This window comes from Cydia amplana, chromosome 17 (assembly GCF_948474715.1).
Source record: "Cydia amplana chromosome 17, ilCydAmpl1.1, whole genome shotgun sequence".
NCBI lineage: Eukaryota > Metazoa > Arthropoda > Insecta > Lepidoptera > Tortricidae > Cydia > Cydia amplana.
Window position 1 is genome coordinate 5,432,711 of NC_086085.1, and position 22,964 is coordinate 5,455,674.

General features: G+C 39.0%; 4 protein-coding genes and 1 long non-coding RNA gene across 9 annotated transcripts in view; 2 read left to right on the plus strand and 3 right to left on the minus strand.

Moving 5' to 3' along the window:
* The window catches only part of LOC134656050 (uncharacterized), a 32,685-nt gene extending 23,783 nt beyond the window's left edge, over positions 1–8,902 (minus strand). The window contains exon 1 of the mRNA XM_063511565.1: positions 8,654–8,902. Coding sequence (XP_063367635.1) covers positions 8,654–8,753 — 100 coding nt within the window. The 5' untranslated portion in view covers positions 8,754–8,902. The remainder of the gene's footprint in view (positions 1–8,653) is intronic.
* Positions 2,806–3,496, plus strand: LOC134655933 (uncharacterized). The gene is made up of 2 exons (XR_010097474.1): positions 2,806–2,891; positions 2,926–3,496. It is a non-coding gene; the product is annotated as an uncharacterized LOC134655933 (long non-coding RNA).
* On the minus strand, positions 7,082–8,202 carry LOC134655962 (uncharacterized). Its single transcript, XM_063511475.1, has one exon. It carries the CDS (start codon positions 7,765–7,767, stop codon positions 7,120–7,122), a length of 648 nt encoding a protein of 215 aa, XP_063367545.1. The 5' UTR covers positions 7,768–8,202; the 3' UTR covers positions 7,082–7,119.
* A 1,671-nt stretch (positions 8,903–10,573) lies between the features above and the next one.
* On the plus strand, positions 10,574–11,946 carry LOC134655957 (actin maturation protease). Its single transcript, XM_063511471.1, has 2 exons — positions 10,574–11,202; positions 11,473–11,946. Exons 1-2 carry the CDS (start codon positions 10,712–10,714, stop codon positions 11,792–11,794), a joined length of 813 nt encoding a protein of 270 aa, XP_063367541.1. The 5' UTR covers positions 10,574–10,711; the 3' UTR covers positions 11,795–11,946.
* Positions 11,947–15,537: 3,591 nt separating this feature from the next.
* Positions 15,538–22,964, minus strand: part of LOC134655687 (phosphofurin acidic cluster sorting protein 1) — a 177,068-nt gene continuing 169,641 nt past the window's right edge. For all 5 annotated transcript variants that reach the window (XM_063511137.1, XM_063511135.1, XM_063511139.1 and 2 more), the window contains 7 exons: positions 22,768–22,907; positions 21,798–21,939; positions 20,754–20,868; positions 19,757–19,921; positions 18,237–18,366; positions 17,342–17,464; positions 15,538–16,398 (listed from right to left, as the gene is read on the minus strand). In XM_063511137.1, the coding sequence (XP_063367207.1) occupies positions 16,274–16,398; positions 17,342–17,464; positions 18,237–18,366; positions 19,757–19,921; positions 20,754–20,868; positions 21,798–21,939; positions 22,768–22,907 (940 nt within the window). In that variant the 3' untranslated portion in view covers positions 15,538–16,273. The remainder of the gene's footprint in view (positions 16,399–17,341; positions 17,465–18,236; positions 18,367–19,756; positions 19,922–20,753; positions 20,869–21,797; positions 21,940–22,767; positions 22,908–22,964) is intronic.

Below are 22,964 nucleotides of genomic sequence, written 5' to 3' on the forward strand. Positions count from 1 at the left end.
ATACAACATAGTTGAAAGAAAAGACTATACACTATACAGCTATGGAGAAAATAAAGGAATAAGAGGAGTAGGCTTCATGGTTAAAAAGCACATAAACCGCTATGTAGAAAACTTCAGATACATCTCAGAAAGAGTATGCTCACTTGACCTGAACATTAACAAATTCAATTTTTCTATAATTCAAGTGTATGCTCCGATGGAAAAATCAAGTGATAGTGAAATAAATACCTTTTATGAAAATATAGAAGAAGCTATGACCAACAGCCACAAAAACATAATTTTACTAGGGGATTTCAACGCCCAGATAGGGCAGACAGAACCAGAGGAAAGTGCAGCTTTAGGAAAATTTGGGTATGGTACTCGAAGCCCAAGAGGAGACAAACTTGTTCACTTTGCAATGGAAAATCAACTGAAAGTCCTTAACACACTATACAAAAAGAAAAATGGTAGACGCTGGACGTGGATATCACCAGGAGGCGACACAAGAAACGAGATTGACTACATCACGACAAATTTCCAACAAAACTTCAAAAACTGTGAAGTCATATCCAACCTACAACATAACAGCGATCACAGAATGCTAAGAGCCACTTTATGCATAGATACACTTCGTAAATCTAGGAAAAACTTTAACAGAACTCTAATAACAACACCACCAGAAAATCTGGCAGAACTCAGGGAAAAAATACACCAAAAACTGGAAACCATATTTACGGGACAAAGCCCCTACCCCGTGCAAGAACTCTACAACAAATTTGAGGATGTTTTAAAAGAAAATTTAGCAGGAAAGTCCAATACAGGACGACTGGATAGAAATATTTTGTCAAAAGACACACTAATACTAATAGAAAAACGTCAACTTTTAAGATATACAAAATGCAAGACGAAATCACAAAGAGAAGAACTGTCAAACCTTTACAAGATTACCAAAAATAAAATAAAAGAAGACATCAAAACCTACAAATTAAATGTCATTAGAGAAAATTTAGAAAAATCAGGAACAATAAAAAAGGCACAAAAAATTCTAAACAAAGAAAAACCAATTATGCCAAAACTGAAAAATAGAAAAGGAGAAGAAAAAACCAACAGGAAGGATATCAACGAAATTGCCACAATTTTTTATGAGGAGTTATACTCGTTAAAACAGACAAACCAGACAACTAGAAAACAAAATGAAGAGAGAAATCAAAATGTAGATCCGTTCACAGTTGAAGAAATACAAAAATCAATACATAAACTTAAAAAAGATAAAAGCCCAGGACCGGATAATATCAAAAATGAAAGTATACATATGATGAAACCAGTAATAGCAGTTCCACTAACAAAAATATTTAATAAAATTTTAGAAAAAAATGAACAAATACCTACTCAATGGACAGAGGCACATATATCCCTACTATACAAGAAAGGAGACCCACATGACATATCAAACTACCGACCAATTAGTCTAATGTCTAATATCTACAAGATTTTTTCAATGACACTACTACAGCGCCTCACACCTATTTTAGATAATAAACAGCCACCGGAACAAGCCGGATTTATGAAGGGTTTCTCCACAACAGACCACCTTCAGACCCTAAGTCAAATAATTGAGAAACACACCGAGTTCCAGATACCGCTTTATATAGGATTTGTCGACTTTAAAAAAGCTTTCGACTCGATTACCCATACATCTATATGGCAGGCACTAGAGAATCAAGACATACCAGAAGTCTACATACAGGTCATAAAAAAGATCTATGAAAAAAGTACAGCCAGAGTAAAAACAGATAAAATAGGAAGACAGATCCAGATCAACAGAGGGGTAAGACAGGGAGACCCAATGTCACCAAAGCTGTTCATAGCGGTCTTAGAAGAAATATTCAAAAATCTAAACTGGGAAGAAAGACAAAAAGGCATCAAGATAAACAACAAATATTTATCAAATCTCCGATTCGCAGATGACCTGGTAATATTAGCATACAGTGCAACTGAGCTCAGTATATTACTACAAGAATTAAATACACAAAGTCAACAAGTAGGTTTAGAAATGAATGAAGAAAAAACTAAAGTTATGACCAACTCAAAAAAAGTGACTATACAGATAGAGAATACATCACTGGAATATGTTGACGAGTATATATACCTTGGAAAACAGGTATCTTTCACAGACTGCACAAACAAAGAAATAACAAGAAGAATTGGACAGACATGGAAGAAGTACTGGTCCATGAAGGATATATTTAAGAAGAAACTACCAATGAAACTTAAAAAACTAGCCTTCGACTCATGCATTCTACCCTGTCTTACATATGGCAGTCAAACATGGTCACTCACAGGAGATATCATCAAACGAATTCAAGTATGTCAACGGTCAATAGAGAGAAGTGTCCTTAACATAAAATTATCAAACAGAGTTAGAAACACAGAGATAAGAAGAAGAACAAGATTTATAAATGCGGCAATACATATACTGAAACAAAAATACAATTGGGCAGGGCACATCGCCAGGATGAAAAACAACAGATGGACAAAAGTAGCAACAAATTGGAATCCAAAAATTGGTAAAAGAAAAAAGGGCAAACCAAAAACAAGATGGGAAAAAGACCTAATAGAAACAATAGGAAAAGACTGGAAAGAAAGGGCAATAGATAGACAAGAATGGAAGAGAATGTTGGACAAATACTTAAATATATTAGAAAAAGGCGATTCGGAAGAGGCCTAGGTCAAAAAGACCTTACGAACATGCATGTAGAAATATATATACACATATGATGGTTAAATGAAATGTTAACTGTTCGTATAAGAAAGGCTTTAATAATAATAATAATAGCCCGCAGGGCAGCTTGTGGCGAGCTGTTGGGGAGTAACGACCCCACGGACCCGAGTGCTCCAGAGAGTCGGTCAGGGTCTCCGTCTCCGGCGTGTCTTTGTCGGTCGGAGTGGAACCCCAAGGGGACCCGCAGGACTCTCGGCTCTGGCTTGCCTTCATTGGCCGTCCAGAGAGGAGTCGTTAGAGCTATATGCTCCAGGGGTGGAAGTGAAATTTGCGTAAGCGCGAGTTGGCACAGTGGCTGTTTACAGCCACTGGGTAGAAAGCGGTGTACACCTCTCGACACCCCTGAGCCGCTCACACCGATGTTGCGCCTGGTCGTCTTTACGACGACAGTTTCAGGGGCCCATCTAGTCAGCGGCGAGTCACCACCTGCCTCGATAACGTGTGTTAGCATTGTTATGGCAGGTGTCCGGACTTCTTTACAATAGCCCAGTATCATTGTCCCCCCAAACTTCAATCCATAGACCGATATACTGTTCACTTTTTATACAATAGTCCCAATGCCTGCTGAGACCGGTTCACGGGTATCTATTGATGTACCCGTGAATGGGTTCCAGCAGGCGTTCTACATGACATCAAACTTGTCTGAAAGGGCCTCTGCGCTGTTGGCTTCGGCCCCACGCACGCCTCCCAAAGGTCCGGGACCCCATGGTCCCGAGATATGGTGAGACATACAAATAATAATAACTACTGAGTTAATACTAAGTTAGAAAATATTACCAATCTTATTTTTAAAACTGTATACATATGTATATGTACCTACTTGAAATAAGAACAATTTCTAAAACTGTATATGTACCTACTTGAAATAAAAACAAATTTTAAACTGTATATGTATGTACGTACTTGAAATAAAAACAATTTTTGTTTTGTAAACTGGTTTTACACTTAACACTTTATAATATCACCTGCTGCAGTAGGTAGGTATGTAAAAAGTGTAAATTGGATATGCAACATATAGAAGAATTATAAGTAGGACTTTGTTAGCATAATAGGCGCAACGTACGATGACCGTTTGGTAATATGCTATTGTCAAAATTCAAATTATGCTCTTCAAATGTTCTCTACCTACAATAAAGTACAGTCGCCATCAGATATATCAGAGCAGCCAATGCGCTCACAATATCTGAACACGCACTCTAACGCCATGACAATAGAGGCGTGTTCAGATATTTGTGAGCGCCTTAGCCGCTCCGATATATCTGATGGCGACTGTACAGTTCAAAAAGTTAATACTTTCTAGTTTTTTTTTAGAATAAACTCACACAATACTCCTTTAGGACATTGAATGCCGGGAACCCGATCGGCGGGTTCGTACCTAGTCCCTTTTCTCTACAAGGCGGGAAAACGCTGGGATCCGCTACTAGCGTAGCGCTATGAAAACGTTGTCAGCGAAAGTGTAAAAAAAACGACTTATAACCCTCATAAACAAAGCGGCTATAGGACTTATAGGACCACGACCTTGCAACTCGTATAAATTAATGAATAATACAGTAATCACCCAGGATATTATGAATCCATAAGTTATTAAGCTCCAACGTCTATTAATGCTACAAGTCACTTTTAATATATTAAATGTGTCACTTAGTATCACTTAGCTGTTAATTGCAGGAGCTGTAACGACCGTGCGCAACCACTGTGCGTAAGAAAATGCTCCATGCTTTGAATACAGGTATTAAATTTCAAATACCTATCCATGTAGCTGTATAAAGGTAACTCCGAAAACATCGAGCCATGTTACTCGGTTTCTTATGAAAACAGTGGGGTGGCCGGTGGGCCCGGTGGCCATACTTCGGAATAAGCGACACGCCTATAAGAATTAGGGTTCCAGCTGTTTACTTTGCAAAATGTATGGGGGATTGAACACTTTGAACTTCAAATAAGACTAGCTCGGGTGCAGCATGGTTCCATTTTTATCGGTTGTCACCATGCCTGTCACTTTCGCACTTACATACCTACTTGCTAGAACGTGACAAGCATGGTTTCATTTTTATCGCTTGTTACCATGCCCGTCACTTTCGCACTTACCTACATACTTGCTAGAACGTGACAAGCATGGTTCTATTTTTATCGCTTGTCAGCATGCCCGTCACTTTCGCACTTACATACTTGCTAGAACGTGACAGGTGGTGACGAGCGATAAAAATGCGACTGTGCTACTGGAATCATCGACATGATAAAAATGTTTGAAACAAGATGTTATTGTCAACTATATTTTTGCATTTTTTTCGAGAACGTTTTTTTTCTGCGCTACTCAGCAACCGAGGTTTGAACCCATGATTTTTGACCACCACACACATGCAAAAGTTAAACAAATTACACTATAGTCCGAAGAACCCACAGTATAATGCGACTCGCGCTTATCCATTTACTTATCTGAAATATAAAAAGAATTCCTGAACACGTAAAAAGAGCAAACATATACCTGTCGCTTCTCAGAAATCTGGCAAGATCGTGCAGACGCGGGCGCGGTATCAACGCGAATCTCAAGACAGTCAATGTTTAATAGCTTTACAATGGGACGCGTCTATCTGTCCTAAGTTCCTAACCCTAATTGATGCACTGTCATGGTCTACTAGCGGAGCTAATATAACCGCCGTGTGAATTAAGCCTAATGAACCAGTCATGTGCCGTGAGATGAAAACAGTAGGTAGTAGCTAATGTTTTCGTGATTTACAGTTATTTACAGTGATGTGATAAATGGGAATTCAGAGCAAAGGTACATTGGTTATTGGTATTTTAAATTATAGTAAAACCAAAGGGTTCTATTTTTGGCACTTGTGTACAGTCGGTTCCTTAATATAAGTATCCACTTTTCCTATACAGGAAGGCCCATTTAGATCGGTCGGTATGGGAAAGTCTGAACCTATAAGACATACGAAGATCTGTTCTTAGGAACCAAGTCATCGATTTTAATAACAAGAACTGCATTCATACATTTAAAAAAAACGTATGTCTTATAGTATCGTATAGTAAACGTATGTCGTGTAGTTTCAGACTTTCCCATACTGACCAATCTAAATGGGTCATCCTGTATAGTGCCGAATTGAGTAAGTGCTCAAAAAGATCTGAACACAGCAATTGACTACGGAGCCCTACACTGGGGCTGGGTAGTACCTATAGGCTTGTCGTCGAATATAGGAGGTCATTCTAATGTGTAATTTTAGAATCAAACAAAAAAAACAAATCTGTACATTAAAATATTTATTCCATAATTCTATTTTAAAAACTGTGCTAATAAATTAATAAGATAGGTACACACCTATGCATACTAACCCATTCCATTCATTATTAAAACCCGAAATAACTTATATAAAAAAATGGCTTCTCTTTTTGTTTATTTTACTTAATAAACAACAAAGAGGGCCAAGTGAAAAGTACAAAAAATAACTAAAAGAAATAATTTGTAGATCATTGTTACTGAAGTGGTAAAATTTTGTCAGTATTATTGTTTTTTTTTTTCAGCTTATGTATCTATTTTATAATTACCTATTTAAAAATACTATTCACAACACCACAAAAACTTTAAAAAGTTAGAATTTTATTTTTTGATGTCCAGTCTCTTCTGTCAATAACTGCCAAGCCAAGTTGCCAACAAGTACAGTTTGAAAAGTGAAATGAACCTTCATGAATTCCAATAAGGTATACTTTTTTGTATTATATGAAATATCACAGTCAAAAAGTAACTACTTGGTAAACAAAAGGTGGACAAAAAACGGTTTTTATAACTGATATTAGTGATATTGTTATCACAGTCAAAATACCTGCTTAGACTAGGATTTTAAAAGCTACAAGCTTAATGCTAACATATAGTCCGACAAGAAAATAAATTGTAGAAAATTATTGCGGGTGCCACTTCCTACATATGTCACATTTTTGACGTAAAAACCTTAACCTTTTGGACGCCAATGACTGATATATCCGCACCGTAGGTTCAACACCAAAGACTGATTAATTGGTCACATATCACAGAGCAACATAGACCTACGTGCATATGCATAAAGTTCCGCCGAGCTCTGATTATAACAATAACTGTTTACCTATAGGTATGACATACAGCGTAAACTCTTATAGGAAATTCAAGAGTCCCAGCACTTTATTTGCGTTAAGGAAAATTTGTTATATCAAGTAACAAAAAAGAGGTCATACATATATACCTAGTTTGTCAAATTTTGTTATAGTATAGACAGTGTAGGTATGAAATTTCAACCTATGTTTTGATCTGTTTGGTGGACATTAAAATGGTAGATAGGTACTTATAACAAACTGATATTATGCACATAATATTATTATATAAACATTCATTGTGTTTGGTTAACTCTCTCTAAAAACTGTTCAAATAGTCGGTTCCTCTCTTTCTGTATGTTATTGGATTCCTCCACTATATAAATTAGCCTATCTAGCTTCTCCTCCACCAGCCTCTGCCGATCTCTCATTTCTAGAGTAACCTTCCGGAACTCCGCATGCCGTTTTCTAGTCAACCTCTTTTTCATTTCTTCAGTTTGCCCACTTGAACTTTCCCCATTTTCTGGTATCTCCGGTTCAAATTTAGAAGCGGAATTCATTGTCAACAAAGCTTTAGCAACGGTCCGCTCTGTCGCACTCTCTTCTATTTTCTGTTGTATATCTGGCTGGTATTCACCATTATCACTGTATATTTCCTCAAAAATTTCAAAGTAAGGCCATTTGACGTTGGCTGTGCCATTTCTATTCTTCTTCTTAAGCAATCTAATGTAGGTTTGTTTTAAATTTCTGAATTTCTTATCGCAACAATCAGGCCCTTTGCCTACGGCATTAGATATATCAACCCAGACACTTTTTTTCCTAATTTTAGGGTTTCTAAACTTGTCAATGTTTTGTAGATACATATTCAACAGTGTTTGGATGTTCTGGTGTTCCCAGTGATCCTCACCATCATCCAACTCTGGTTCCATTTCTTGACTCAACATGTTTATTGTAGTTCAAGAAACTCACAGTAATTTGACCATCATTTGAATGTATTTTTAGGAGGTATGGAGGGCCTAAATTGAGGTCCTTATTCCTTATTTAACCAGGCAGGATGAAACTCATTTGGTAGACATCAATTGGTAGCTAAGCAATTTAGATGTCTAGCAGCCAGTGCGCTGCAGGAGTTTACAATGTAATTTGTTTTCTGCACTTCATATTTGAAGGTTAAGTCACAAATCATGATTCAAATTCACTGTCATCGTTTCACATATTATAAATGAGGTCACTTGATATTCGTCAAAGGTAATACAACAGGAAAATAGTAAAAATACTGAAGTAAAGCAATTTAAATGTTTAGTTGCATCAGTCAGCGAACAATCACAAAATGGCGCTGCGCGTGGCGGAAGAAAGCGCTTTATAACCCGACCGAATAAAAATGTCACACCTATCATTATAAAATTATTTTTTAAGTTTATTTTATAAACCAATCTATACAGAAATAAATGTAAATATAACAGCAGTATAGTAAATCAGAGTGCATTATTAGCGTTAGTATAGTTCGTGAGTTTCATGAAGCACGCCAAGACCCGCCAAGACCTTCCAAATTTTGACGTGTTATACTTGGGCTAGTGACGTTATTTTTATCACCGGCCCGTGACAGACAGAAGACAACAATGAAACATTATCGCAGTAATTAATGACTTACTAAATTACATTAAGTACACGTGTATGACCGATTAGTGCCCTTACAATGTAAATAAATAAGGTCAAGGAGCTTTCTTTTTTACTTAAGACAAAACAAATATTTGTCGAAATTAAATCGGAGAAATAATTAACAGGATCAAGAGATAGAGATAGATTAGAGATATCTATTTCATCTATATGTACCTGTATCAGCCTCTGGAATAGGCTTATAAGTGGCGACGTGCTCGTCGTCCTTCGGCTGCCCCCCATCTATGGTGAGATGATTCTTCCGCGGCTCAGACATGATAAATTCGGTACTCGCAGAACCGGTTTTGCAAGGGAGAAAGCTTTCTCTTTCACCTCAATAAGAACAAGTACTTGCAACAATTAATTATCTTTCACCATGAACATATCGACCATCTGTCAACTCAGTGCGAGTTGCGAGTGAATGACGATTTACGACGACGAGTGAATGATAGATCTAGAACGATTGACCGCACCCTAGTTCACTTCGTTCATTCATTTTAAGGTTTTATTGGATAAAACATTTTTACACAATATTCGTAGGTTAAATAAAATCTGAATAATAACTTTTGGTAGCTGATTTCACTACGATAACTAATTTATGTAAGTACTTAATAATTCCATATTATAATAATCCTTAATTAAATGAACGCATCTTAAGAAATCAGCTGTGTACCAGTGTTGCCAGATCGTACCTTTTAGTACGGTTTTGCGTACTATTTTGGATCCTTGCGTACCATTTTTGTACGCAGCGTACATCGTACTAAATTCGTACCTTTTGAAGTACGACAGTTTTTCAATTTTTTTTTCGGTATGTTGGTTAATTCGGGGCAAAATTTCTAATTTGAAAATAATGGCCAACATAAAAAAGTACCATGTACATGTGGGTACTATAAGGAAATTAAAATTATAGACAATATACGTCCAAACAATGTACGTATATTACATGTAATTACAAGTAGCAGTTGCAGTCGGCAGTTGTGTCTTAACAAAACTCAGATAGTCAAAATTCGGTCGGCTATTAATTTTTCATGTACCTATATCAATTTAACTTTGTTTATGTTAAAATGTATTTACTGAGAGAAATACTTAAAACAAATGAGTTGTATTGTGTACTTTAAAATATTTAGTTCTTTTTTTATTACAAATTGCAATCGCAAAATGATAGCAAAATGTAGGCAAACGCTGATGCTGTTTTATAATATAACCTTTTTGAATCTGAGGGCCAACCGCGAAAACCGAAATAAGCAAATTGCGGGGATCTTCCTTTTTTACTCCAATGAAGGCGTAATTAGAGTGACAGACAAAGATGCCCGCAATTTGCGAACTTTGATTTTCGCGGTTATAGCCCTGAGCTTAGAGGATATAATCAAACGGAGACGCCTTGTCTGTAATTTTCTGTACAAAACAGTCTGCCGATTTTTGCGGGGGAGGGGAACGTCAAATGTATGCGTAACGTAAAAATAGCCATGTCAGATAAACGTCAGTCCATACATTGTGTATGACCGTTGGCCGCCTATTTTCGACAGAGGGGAAAGCTTGTTAATGGCTACTCCGTTTAGTTGTATCCTCCAAGGCCCTGAGGGTCAACCGCGAACCACTTTTGACTTGTGGCCTCTCTGTCTCACTTATGAATTCGTACGTAAGTGTGACAGGGAGGCAGGCAACACGTCGAAGGTGGTTCGCGGCCTACCGCGGCCTACCGCGGGCCCTAGCCCTCTGGACTATTCAATTTTTTTTCCAAACTGGGCTATAACCGCGAAAATCGATGTTCACAAATTGCGGACATCTGTCTCTGTCACTCTAATTACGCCTTCATTGGAGCCAAAGAGAAAGATCCCCGCATTTTGGGAATTTAGGAATTCGCGGTAGACCCCCAGATTCTTTAGAAATATTATTTCTGTAAGAAATTTATCCTAAAAATAATCCGTACTTTTTTTACCCAAATCGTACCTTTTCTGACGTACCTACGTACAAAAGCTGGGAGCGCTCTGGCAACACTGCTGTGTACTGTCAAACTGTCATGTCAAATCAAAGTTAAGTTATGGATCATTGTCAATCAAATGCTATGTGATGAAAGTTTGTTTTACAAATAACAGACTTTACCTAAAATATTTACCTTACCTTGACCTTATTTTGTGAATTACTAGTTTATGAATGACTAGTTACATAATAGTTAGAGAAGGTCAATTTTACTGTGTGTTGTTGCAACTAAGGTAAAACCGTAATAGTAAAAGGATGTGTTCTCTCCCGCCGCCGCCTCCACCGCCCCCTCAGACCCTCGACCTCAAGCACGACTCTCCAGAGCTCCCGTCATACGCAGACAGCAATCCAACACCAAAATTTCCAGAAATTTGCGAATGGGCATCAAAAAACCTTGACCTGTGGGAAGCTTGTGCTAAAAATAGTATTTGCCATCAAATCGCGCCTTTTAAATATTGTTACAAGCATTTTGAGTCTATTCTGCAAGTCGGGCCCACTTGTGGATTGGCGGCTCTCTCTATGCTAGTGAGAGGGAAGGTTTCTGCTAGTGAAATGTTAGATGTCTGCAAGCAAGAGGGGTACAGTAATAATGGAGAGATGCTGAGTAGTAAGGATATGGTAAAGTTGGCAGAGAAAGTTTTCAGCTTGGCAGATATAGAGGGTGTCTCCTGTGGGGTGAAGTTTGGACATCTTTTTAGCCATGATATTATAGAGAAGTTATTAGATGGTGCTGTGTTGCTAGTTCCGTATCCTTTTCAATATTTTATACTTAAAATTTTTAGATTTAAATTCCTTAAGTGTTTAAAAAAATAGCTAAGTCTCTTGGCTGTGAATGTGTTAATTTTGTAGCAAAAGAATTATCAATGCTAAGATTAACATAATCATTGCCAGCATCACACCTGTTGCATTATTTTTGGATGTAGAACTGAAAGTTAACTTTGAATGTTTTATGTAGGGATCTATGATAATTGTAATGTGATCTACATTTTATTATAAACCCTTAACTAGAATTACAGTTATGATGCGGATGCCAATCATTCACCATGTCTCAGACAAGGCCACAAGGCACACTGGGCACTCATCAGCGGAGTAATCATCTGTAAAAACCCCAGATCAACTCTAGACTCAGACCCTGATAATGTCTATGTACTATGCAGGCATGGGAAATCTAGATTTCTGGCTACTTGGAGACTATTTGACCTGTACAACAGTAATAAGAACTTATGGGAATTTATACCTCCAAAAGGGAAAGAGAACCAGTTGTTTATTATACCTAAAGGAGGAATAGGAGGTGTTGATGGTCTCAGGAAACAGTTTGTGATATTTCATGGCTTGTAGTCTTATTTACAAGCAATACTTGTGTTAGCAAATCTATCTACTATGACAAATTATCAAATTTTACAAGATTTTACATCTAGTCATGATGTTTACAATTTTATAAGGTTATTTATTGTTAGATTTTTATAAAATAAAAGATATATTTATTTCAATGCAAAATTTTATTTGTACAATAAATACAAACCATACTTGCAAATTATGATAAAATAATATATCTCATCACTTCACTTAAAAATAATGTAATTAAACCATAAATTGTAAGTCAAACTGAAATAAAATCATTAGCCCTGGGGGAGTATTCAATACACATTATTGCACTGACAATCAGTTTTCTTTTTTTACAGAAAATAATATAGGTATTTAGTAGATAACAAACATAAAAATATTTTTGTACTAATTTAACTTAAAAGAACATATGACATGTTTTAACGAAATTCATGAATTCGTTCAGCCATTCCTCATGGGCACAATAATTTGTGATGATTTACAAAATGACACCAAATACCTAGTTAAATACAATTATATTATTTTAACCAAATTTTATGTTATTTTGAAATAATATAATGCCAATATGTTGATAGCTATGAGATCAAATTATATTAATTACAATTAATTAAATAATCGTAAATTATAGGTATTAAACGCTATTACACGAATATACGATTATGGAACAACGTTAAGCTAGGGTGGACAGACACTGTCAGTAATATTTACTTCTACTGTATCACGATAGTTTAGAATGATACAGCAACCATTATTATTACTGACAGAGTCACCCACCTTAATTACACATCGGCTAGGCCTCTAGATATGACGAAACTTAATTTATCTTGAGCTTCTTTTTGTTTTAATTGCCAACACTATAATGGCACCATAATTGTAAGTCCAATGATATCTGACTGCTCTAATCCAGTTAAATTACATTAAACAGTTATTGCGATACGTTTATATGGAGCTACAACTGAAAAGTAACAACTATCCTACTTTATTGAACTTGGATGGTTTATATTCGATTCTACGATCCAAATTTGCTTAGATACTTACTCTAAGCTGCCCCTACGTACATAATAACGCACAGTACTTTCACATTCAGACTAGTTAATCGGTTTTATTTTTAACAAAAACCATTCGCATGATTTTAATCGGACATTCACTCGATCGTTAGTACCGATACAGATATATTTTTCACCAGACCCAAAATATTTTAGCCCAAAAGCATTTTGTGCTAATGAATCTCGATCTATGTAACTTATGTTTTTGTAATTGTACGTTATTTTATAAGAGGACAGCAAAGCCCCCTGCACACTGTCAATCTGCCTTTTTCGCAGACTAGATGGACCGTGCAAAGGGGACTGAATGTGTTGTGATTCCACTACAAAGTTAGAAATGTAATGAAATGACGAATCCCATTACTCGAATTTAACTCTACAAGCTTTTATGTTTCCAGTAGGTTATTTTAACTCCAGCTCGCGGTGAACCTTATGGCGATGACATACAGTTGACTTTACAATTGTTTTAGTAACTAAGTACAAGGAATTATCCTTGTTTTCTAACTTTGCAGTAAAACCGCACGGATCGATTCGTATAGCTAAAGTACAATCTCATACGCATTTAATACAAAAAGAAGTCTTCCATTACGCGAGACGACTAGAGCGCGTATCGATTAAATATCAATATTTATTATTAATTGTATTGATTGGTTATTTTATGAAATACAGATTAATTGAGATAAAGTATTGTTGAATGAGGATACTTTAGCAAAGTTCCATATCGAGTAACGAAACTACAGTCTGTCCCTAATATACATCCGCCATTAGAAAGATAAAGGCTTCGTCACACAGACGCGTTTTCCCGGCGGCGCGTGAGCGGGGCGTGACGTGAGCGTTTTATATGTAAAAGCGGCGCGCCCCGCTCCCTCGCCGCCCGAAAAACGCGACTGTGTGACGTAGCCTTAAGACTTGGTGTAGGTAAGCTACATTAAAACAACAAACAATTTTGAACGCCACGCATATCGACTGCGACGCGTCATCGTAAAATATATGAAAATGTTAGGCAGAAATTTGGAAAACAGTTTTGAAAGATCAAAAAGAAACTATTTGAAACGAAGAAGTACCTATGCTCAAAATCGATCTTAGAATCCTTGAGAATTTTTTGCTTTACCTACTTATGAGACAACTAGATTGATGAAGAACAGAAAACAATACTGACAATACATAGTAATGTTGAATTGTTGATGACAATGTAGTCACAGTAATACGACTTAATATAGCGAATATTGAGCGTAGCGAATGCTCTAAAAATTGTAGCTAGGATGAATTGGAGTCAGTTTTATTCAGTTTAATATAGGGGGATACAGAATATCTGATTCGATATCGTCTTATTGTAAATTGTAAATTTGATTGTTCTTATTACGCCTTACACTAACGGACTACAACGATTAATTACTTATAGAAAGCGTACGACTATTGGCAAAACTATTGTCGAATTTTACGAAAACTAGTTTCTTCCAAATATTTTATTTACGCCTATTAATTTTGTAGTACACCTAAGACTAAGTAGTTCAACAGTTTAATATGAGTAGCGTAGAATCTAATATACAGACATTTTACGATTTCTTGGTATTGTACTTGGAATCTTTAAAATTTCGACTAGGTCTTGGAACAGAGAATGTTCATGTGACTGCTATACAATACCTTACTGTGAAGGTAGTTGAGATAAAAAATGTCATGTAATGTCATTGAGTTTTTCTTTATTGATTTAAATGCCATCTAAATGAGTGGCCATCTAAATCTTACGGTCACGTGATCGCCTTACGGTCACATGATCGCCTTACGCTGTCTCGAGTTTATAATTTTTTCTCCATCTCAAAAAGTGCCCAGCGCCGCTAAAGAAGTTTTCACTTCAAAAAATGTTCTTTCCTCTAATTTACTTTGAAGAAGCTTCTACTTCAAAATCTAAACGGTTTTAACGTTAAAATTGGTTCTAATTTGGCACATTTTTCGTATTGCTTAAAAAGCTATTACTATTTACTTAGGCAATGTAAACAAAATATTTGGGAAACTAATTCGCAGATAATTTAAAACTGACCCTTTATACGCTTTTATACATTAGCCCGAAGTCATATTTGAATGTACATACTTATAAGTACCTGCATTCAGAATTTGTTGACTTCAAAAACTGCGTAATATCAATCTTGCTACAAGTATTAAATCTTAGTTTACTAGTCATACTAACAAAATATGCATCATGACCTTGCTATGTAAAATACACGATAAAAATTCCCATACATTTTCCTGAAACTTGGGTAAACATGGCTGACTTTCGACAACACAGCCGCAAGTCTGAACCACATCTCTAACCTACAAGATAGTACAGTTAACCTATGATATCATTCGACAGTCGTTGCTACACTACATTACCCGTCCCCTTGGGGTTTTCACCTCCTAAAACTAGCCGTAACACCATTAAATAAAGTCCAAATTGGCTCGGAATCATTAAACGGGAGGCAGAAAACTTCAAGGAAACCGAGAGATATGATTCCTGCTATAATAGGCTTTAAATTAAAAGCGTTAGAGCGTAAGATTACATGCGGAAGATACTGGTGTTCTAGCAATCTATTTGTATTAAAAAATTCTATGCATTAATCGGTACAAAAGTTAAAAAACTGCAGTTAATTTAGGTGCTTACAAAAAATATACAAAAAAATGTCTGGCGATCGCCGTCGCCATTTTTTAAACTGCATTAACGAATCACAGATAATAAAACGAGCGTACTCAGCAGCACGAACCAACAATGATATGTGCCGACAGATACTCCGAAATTCGGTTTCTTCTACTCTGATACATAACCTAGCTTACATTACATTATGGAAATGTCACGAACCCTTCATTAACTCGATACATATTGAGTATGCGAATACCTAGTTTTTATAACATTAAACATACAACTAATGAATGACTATGAATGAATAGTTAACGTGATTTTGAGCGTTTATTATGTAACTTGAATACCTATACGATAAACATTGAAGTTGAAGCATGCATACAGTTGACTACAGATCTAATAACAAACAGTAAACCCTATTCAAGCTACACAACAAAAGCTTTCTACGCGCTAATAAAATCATGGCAGCTCGATAGCGTAATATTACTGACTGCAAAATAACCAACGTATTTTTTTCTTTAATACTAAAAATCGATACGTTCGAAAAGTTTCAGAGCCTCGTTAGAAAGCCGTCGGCAACCCTACGAGTGTGCCGTTTAAAATGGCCGCGTTCTAAATTTGAACTCGTCAAGCAAGCTCGGCGCTTTTGTTATTGGTGGCCAGCATTCGCCGTTGCGCTTTTCAAAATGGCCGCGTTCCAAATTCGAACTCGTCAAACCAGCTCGGCGATTATTCGTGGCCGGCTAGGGTCGCCCTCGAGTGCCAGAGCGAGGAAGCCAGAGAGTGGATGACACCGAGTTTGGTTCGGAGCCAATTCTAGGTCTCCGGTGGCGCGAGCGGCGCGCCGCAGGTCGCCACGGGGAACGTTTTCACGTGTGTCTGCCACTGCGTCGACAGTTGGAAGAATTTAACGCCGTTCCATTCTGTGCCATCGATGTATACTGTGGAATAACGAAAAATATTATAGATTTGTTATTATTAAGCGTAAACTAAGACTCAATATATTATCCAGACAGATTGTGTCAGAGTATCTTAACAATCTGATGTAGAGTCGTAAATAGAGGGAGATTGAGACACCAATAGGGATGATGACACATGTTGAATTTTGTAACAAAATCTAGTAAAATAGATAGCAAATGAGCAATTTATCACAATGTGGATATTAAAATAAAATATTGAAAAATTACAAAATTACAGGACCTGAAAGTTTCAAAATTTAAGTTTTTTTTTAACTTCCAAAAACGATAAAAGTATTAAGTACCATTCGCGTCCTTACATTTCATCCAAAAAAATATTGTATAGCAACTATATACATAAACGCAATATTTCACCGACAAAAACGCAATTTTCTTGTTTTGTCTATACTACAAGATGGGCGATGACGTCACGGCCTCTGGCCGTTTTGTATAGGGCGTTTCGCGAGTGAAGTGCGACTGTCGGACTTTGACTACAATTTCTGACTTTTGTGTTACTTTAATGCAATGGGTCCCATATAGACATTTGATCCTAAAAACAAACCCGATCGATTGATATCATAAAAAAAATTAGTCATGTAGCCTATTGTTTATACATTATTCTAATAAGTAGCTACGTCTATAGATACACTAGTAAAACCCTTGAATAATTAGATAAGATAAAAGATAGTTTATTCAAGTAGGCATAATTACAATGCGCTTATGAACGTCAAATAAAGCTAGGTAGACCGGCTCCAACCCTACACCTCTGCCCCGAGAAGATTTAAATCCCCCGTCAATTGGAGGAGGGTATCCCATTATGGGACCGGCAACAAACTCGGCGGGACACATCTTTTCATAAATAATTACATCTTATAATTAACATGCATTACGAGAAAATTTATTATGAGAAAATTTATTAGGACTGTACCTTTGAGCGGCAGATTGTGTGAGCCTTTAGCAGAGCATATGAGTCGCGCGATACCGTCGACAGTCTGCGCTCGGCCCGGCTCCGCTTCGCCAGTCTTTTCCTTCTTCTTACCCAACCGCATAACTGAAATAAATAAAAACATTCCCATTACACACCATGTAAAATAAACCATCAAACTCCTCGTTTATATGAGCAGTGATATGTCGAAGGAAACAACAATAAGACCAAATCCATTGTCATCTATTGGACAAAGGACAAACCAGATTTTTCACGGGGTTAAAGGATAGGGTGCTCAAACATACAAAGATCAAGTATTTTAAGCTGCTCAAATACACAAAGATTTTGAAGGAAAGCTGGTGGAATCATTTCTATAGTCTATGGCAGCTGTCCAATCGACGGCGATCGGCGAGAAGCGAGTAAAAGCAGTACTCGACAGTAGTGCTACTAGTCAGCAGTCAACGATTTATTATCCGGATCATCTTAATTACGAGGGTATGCAACTCTTATATTTACACGCCACACGGTTTCTATTCTAGGTATGTTTATACGTTTACAGTACATATGGTCCTACTTTCCCGAACTAGCGCGCAAAAGAGCAGTTTCCGTGCGTATGTCGAAAGTTTAAAGTGCCATATGTACTGTAGAACATTGTACGATACACGTGCGAATAGGTAATTCGCAACTCGTGTCGATTTAAAACACTCTTCGGTCGTGTTTTAATTAATCGCCACTCGTTTCCAATTTCCTCTTTTCCGCACTTGTATCGTAAATAACTATAGTCCATCGCTATTCCCTTTTTTTGCGAAATGGAGATCCGGATTCCGGACAGGAAACTTAACTACGCGAAGACCTTGAAGCCAATGGTCGTTTCTATTGGGGTAGTTAATAGACTCACTCTTTTGTTTCTTCTCCTTGGTGAGATAGGTGATGCAGAGGTGTGCGTTCTGTCGCGTCACGTGCAGCGCTCTGAACGACGCTTTGACTGTCACCTTGCCGTCGGCACCCTCGGTTGCCCGGCCTGGAACCTAGAACCAAAAATGACACATCAAAATGAGGATACGACCACAGAACATATTAAAGAGGTTAGAACGGCTATCGCGCGCAGTTAGTATCGGAATCGGTGTCGCCGCTCGTTCCTCTCCACATTTCCACATTTCTCGCGCAACGGTAGTAAAAACTTGTGTGCCTGGTGAATGGATACGCCTCCTTTAGACAGATTTGATTGTCTGGCTTCTTAATCTGAACGTTATTGTGGCGCAAAAGGCATGTTTACGTTTTTCGGTCAGCGCGGGCGAGTACTAGCATGCGAGCGTTCGCTCATAACCGGCGGCGACACGTACCCTGCTCGCATCGCCATTCTACTTGTTCTGTGGATACGACAAAGTGATGAAAGAACACTTATCGCTATATCCTGCTAACAATAAAGGCGTAGGATACTTTTAATTCCACTTAATTTCAGGAATTCATCTTCTAAGGTTTGAATTGGCATGGGGGTTAAAAGTTTGAGACATCCTTTTCCGATTTGTGATAGGTGCGAGAGGGTTAGCCTGTATTGGGTTTTTTAGCGTGAATGCGTAAAAAGCGCCATTACGCCATATGGTTCCTACCTAAAAGCAAGGGCTAACGTCTCGGCCACGAAACGCTCGCTTCGGGCGTGCACGCTCGATACTGACTTTGGATAAAACAACTGCATGGCGGTCAGCATCGAGTGTGCGCGGTTCGGGTAATAGGGTAACACCACAGACAAGACATCCTCTAAACTGAGCATAGTAGCGCTACCCCCTCTGCCACAAATATACGGTAGTTTTACTCCATCTTGGAGTCGAAGTGTCTTTGTGTGACGTCCGTGTCTTTGAACGGACCAATCACGGCACGGGACTCGCTCACCTCGTCCCTCGCACCCCAGTATTTTTGGCAGCATCGGTTTCATGAAATAATTGCTCTAAACTCCGTCTAGAGGATTCCTAGTCTATGGGTATCAGGGATGTTGCGAATATCCGCATCCGCATCCGCAACCGCGGAACATCCGCATTATTTTCAACATCCGCATCCGCATCCGCATAAAATCGATGCGGATTTAATGCGGATGCGGATGTGGAACAGGTCGATACAGGAACGTCTTAGCATCGGCGTAAGTGCTAGACTGCTAGGTAATTTAGTCATTAACCAAAAAAACCTATAGAAATGAGCAGTCAAGCGTGAGTGGGACTTAATGTACGGAACCCTTGGAACGCGAGTCCGACTCGCACTTGGCCGGTTTTTTGAAATAAAAATTACTAAAATGTAATATTTGACGTTTTTTATGGTACTATCTTGACATCCGCATCCGCGGATGTGAGCCTTTAAAAATCCGCATCCGCATCCGCGGATGTCAAAAAATCGGCATCCGCAACATCCCTGATGGGTATCACTCACCAGCCAGTAGTCGAGCTGCAGCTCTAGCGGCTCGCGCGCCAGCAGCGGCGGCTGCAGCTCGAGCGGCGCGGGCGTGGCGGGGGGGGACGGCCGCGCGGGCGGGGAGCCGCCCTCCTCCAGCTCCAGCGACGATACCCCGCCCTCGCTGCAGCCCACGCGGACCTCCTGGAAACGAAACGTTATCATTACATGTTTAGCTACTCCGGTGGTCGGCCGTGTTAAGGTGCAGCCTTTGTGGACGCTTCAGCGGGGCGTGCGGCACGGCGTCTTACATAGACGCTCGCAAATCGCCAGTGTAGCCTCGCTCTTAGAGCTCTTAGTGCAGTACTTTTGCTAGAAAGATAAGAAGAATTTCCCCCTTTCGGATGACGCTTCGGGCCTTCGCCCTTACGCGGAGATCGGCCTTCGGCCTCGCTTTAAAATACTTGAGGTTGACACGCTTGGGAGTTGGGGTATAGGCTCCGGGCCTTCGGCCCTCCGCCGGGGTCGGCCTTTGGCCTCCCAGCCTGAAGCTCGCCCTTCGGGCTCGTTTAACACAGTTTTTGTATAGGATTTTGCTTTGTTCGTCATTCCCGTAGCTCCGCCTTCGGGTTCACCCAAAATTACTGGGGGTGGGCCACGCTTGGACACTGGGTTTAGCTCCGCGCCTGTTTATTTCATAAAAAACATGCAAAAAGTAAAACTATAATCTTACCAACCACCACTGACAATCCAACCTCTAGACTGAGCTTAGGCCAATTCTTTCATGAAACCGATGCTGCCAAAAATACGGGGGTGCGGGGGGACGAGGTGAGCGAATCCCGTGCCGTGCTTGGTCCGTTCAAAGACACGGACCAATCACGGCACGGGATTGACTCGAAGATGGAGTAACGCTACCGTATGTGTGGCAGAGGGGGTAGCGCGACTATGCTATGTCTAGAGGTTGGATTGTCTGTGCCAACCACTGAAATTATTATATGCGTTAGAACGCCTGAATCTATAAACCATAGCTACTTACAGCAATAAAGGGTACGAAGGTTTGACTGGCGTCTTCATCTCCGGAGCGCTCTCGGTACGCCACCATGGCTTCGCCGATGGGAACATTGTTCACAGGCCCGATGCTGTTGAGGTACCTGTCATACACAATATTTAAATATTATGATTTTTTTAAGATAACGTACATATATATAGCCATTTATTTCCGATCCTTGGGTACAACGGTTATTAAGTCGATATTATCTTTTTTAGGGTTCCGTACCCAAAGGGTAAAAACGGGACCCAATTACTAAGACTCCGCTGTCCGTCCGTCCGTCCGTCACCAGGCTGTATCTCACGAACCGTGATAGCTAGACAGTTGAAATTTTCACAGATGATGTATTTCTGTTGCCGCTATAACAACAAATACTAAAAACAGAATAAAATAAAGATTTAAGTGGGGCTCCCATAAAACAAACGTGATTTTTGACCGAAGTTAAGCAACGTCGGGCGGGGTCAGTACTTGGATGGGTGACCGTTTTTTTGCTTATGTTTTGCTCTATTTTTTGTTGATGGTGCGGAACCCTCCGTGCGCGAGTCCTACTCGCACTTGGCCGGTTTTTTTTTTTTACTACAATTAGTCCCGCAGTTCGGTGTGCCTTTTGGCCTAGGCCTCCTCCAACCTTCTCCACTGTCCTCTGCAACTCTGGATCAGTAAGGATGTTTTTGTTTTCTACTTCCGTCTCTACGGATATCAAATGGACCATTTGAATATAATTTTATGTTTTTATACCAATATTAATTTTGCGCCATCAGCCTTAACCTGTCGTTTCCCACGATATGACGTCACCCATAAGCGTTCTGGCTCAAATATGAGCCGCTGGGAGTTGACAGATTAAGTGACTTTATTAACCCTTAAATGCATAATTATGTATATATGCATCAAGTCTTTTTCGGAAAAAATATATGTTTTTTTAAATACTATAATTTTTTTCTTTATTTTTCCCTCAATCTATACAACATGACACATCTATTTCAATTTATTAAAAAGTTATACAAAAAATCATGCATTTAAGGGTTAATTTACCTGGCTATCCTGGAGGACATCTCGGTCTGGTCGGGCAGGCTGCCCTCGGCGGCGCGGTCGCAGCACGCGGCCCACGCGTCGCCGAACAACGCGCCGTACGCCGTGTCCGTGGCTGCCAAGTGTCTGGCCACCGTTATACCACCTACATTCAATTATTTTATTTTTTATTTTATTTTATTTTAGTACATGGAAAACCAACAGCGCTACATATATCCAGAAATTACAATAGAATCACAGAGCCAATTATAGGTTCTCACTTATAGGGATTAGAATCTCTTTTAACACTGCCAAAGAGGGTCCTCAATATTGTGGAACTACAATCTAGTTAAGGTTACTGGGAAGCGTTGTATGAAGGCATAAAGAGGTCGAAAGTAGAGGCACTCTCCTATTGATCCAGACCAATTTATTTCTATAAATAACTTTAATAAAGTTTGCCGTGTCTTTATCTGCTTTCCGTACATCTGAACATCTGGGCCACGAAATGCAGCGTGCGTGTAAGCTCGCCCATACCGCAGAGAAAAAAATATATAGAGTGCTCACTCCATACATCAGTTCAGACTATTAATTTCAGTGTCTACATCTAGCGTCGAGTAGCGGAACTATCAGTACTGCTACTTGACAATAGATGTAGCACGGACCGGAAAGTCTTATCTCAACAGCATAAGACTTTCCGGTCGGTGCTACATCTATTGTCAAGTAGCAGTACTGATAGTTCCGCTACTCGATGCTAGATGCTAATAGTCTTTTTGGTACTAAAACTGATGTATGGAGTGAGCACTCTATGTATTTTTTTCTCTATGCCCATACCTTGGTTAAAAGGAATTTATTTCGTTCGGCGTCAGCATCGAGCATTTACTTGGAGTGTATACATGTAACGTTTCTTGGTTCCCGGGGAAGATAGAACCGCATTGGCCGTCGGAAACACTTCTGAAATGAAACATGATGACAAAAAAAAGAAATGAGTAGTTACCGATGGGTACGATGTAGAACCGTATCGGCGGCGCGTCGTGCGGGCGGCGCGCCGCCAGCTCGGCGTGCGCGCGCAGGGCCGCCGCGGCCGCGCCGTCGCCGCCCGCCACCACCACGCGGATGCAGCCGCGCCGCACGCTCCTGGACACAGGAAATTGCTCTTTACTACTGGGAAACTTAGCATGATCACTGATTTAC

Coding starts and splice junctions, on each gene's coding strand:
- LOC134655962 (XM_063511475.1), bottom strand. CDS start 7,767: ATGTTGAGTCAAGAAATGGAACCAGAGTTGGATGATGGTGAGGATCAC.
- LOC134655957 (XM_063511471.1), top strand. CDS start 10,712: ATGTGTTCTCTCCCGCCGCCGCCTCCACCGCCCCCTCAGACCCTCGAC. Junction 11,203..11,472: donor GGTGCTGTGTTGCTAGTTCC/GTATCCTTTTCA, acceptor CTAGAATTACAG/TTATGATGCGGATGCCAATC.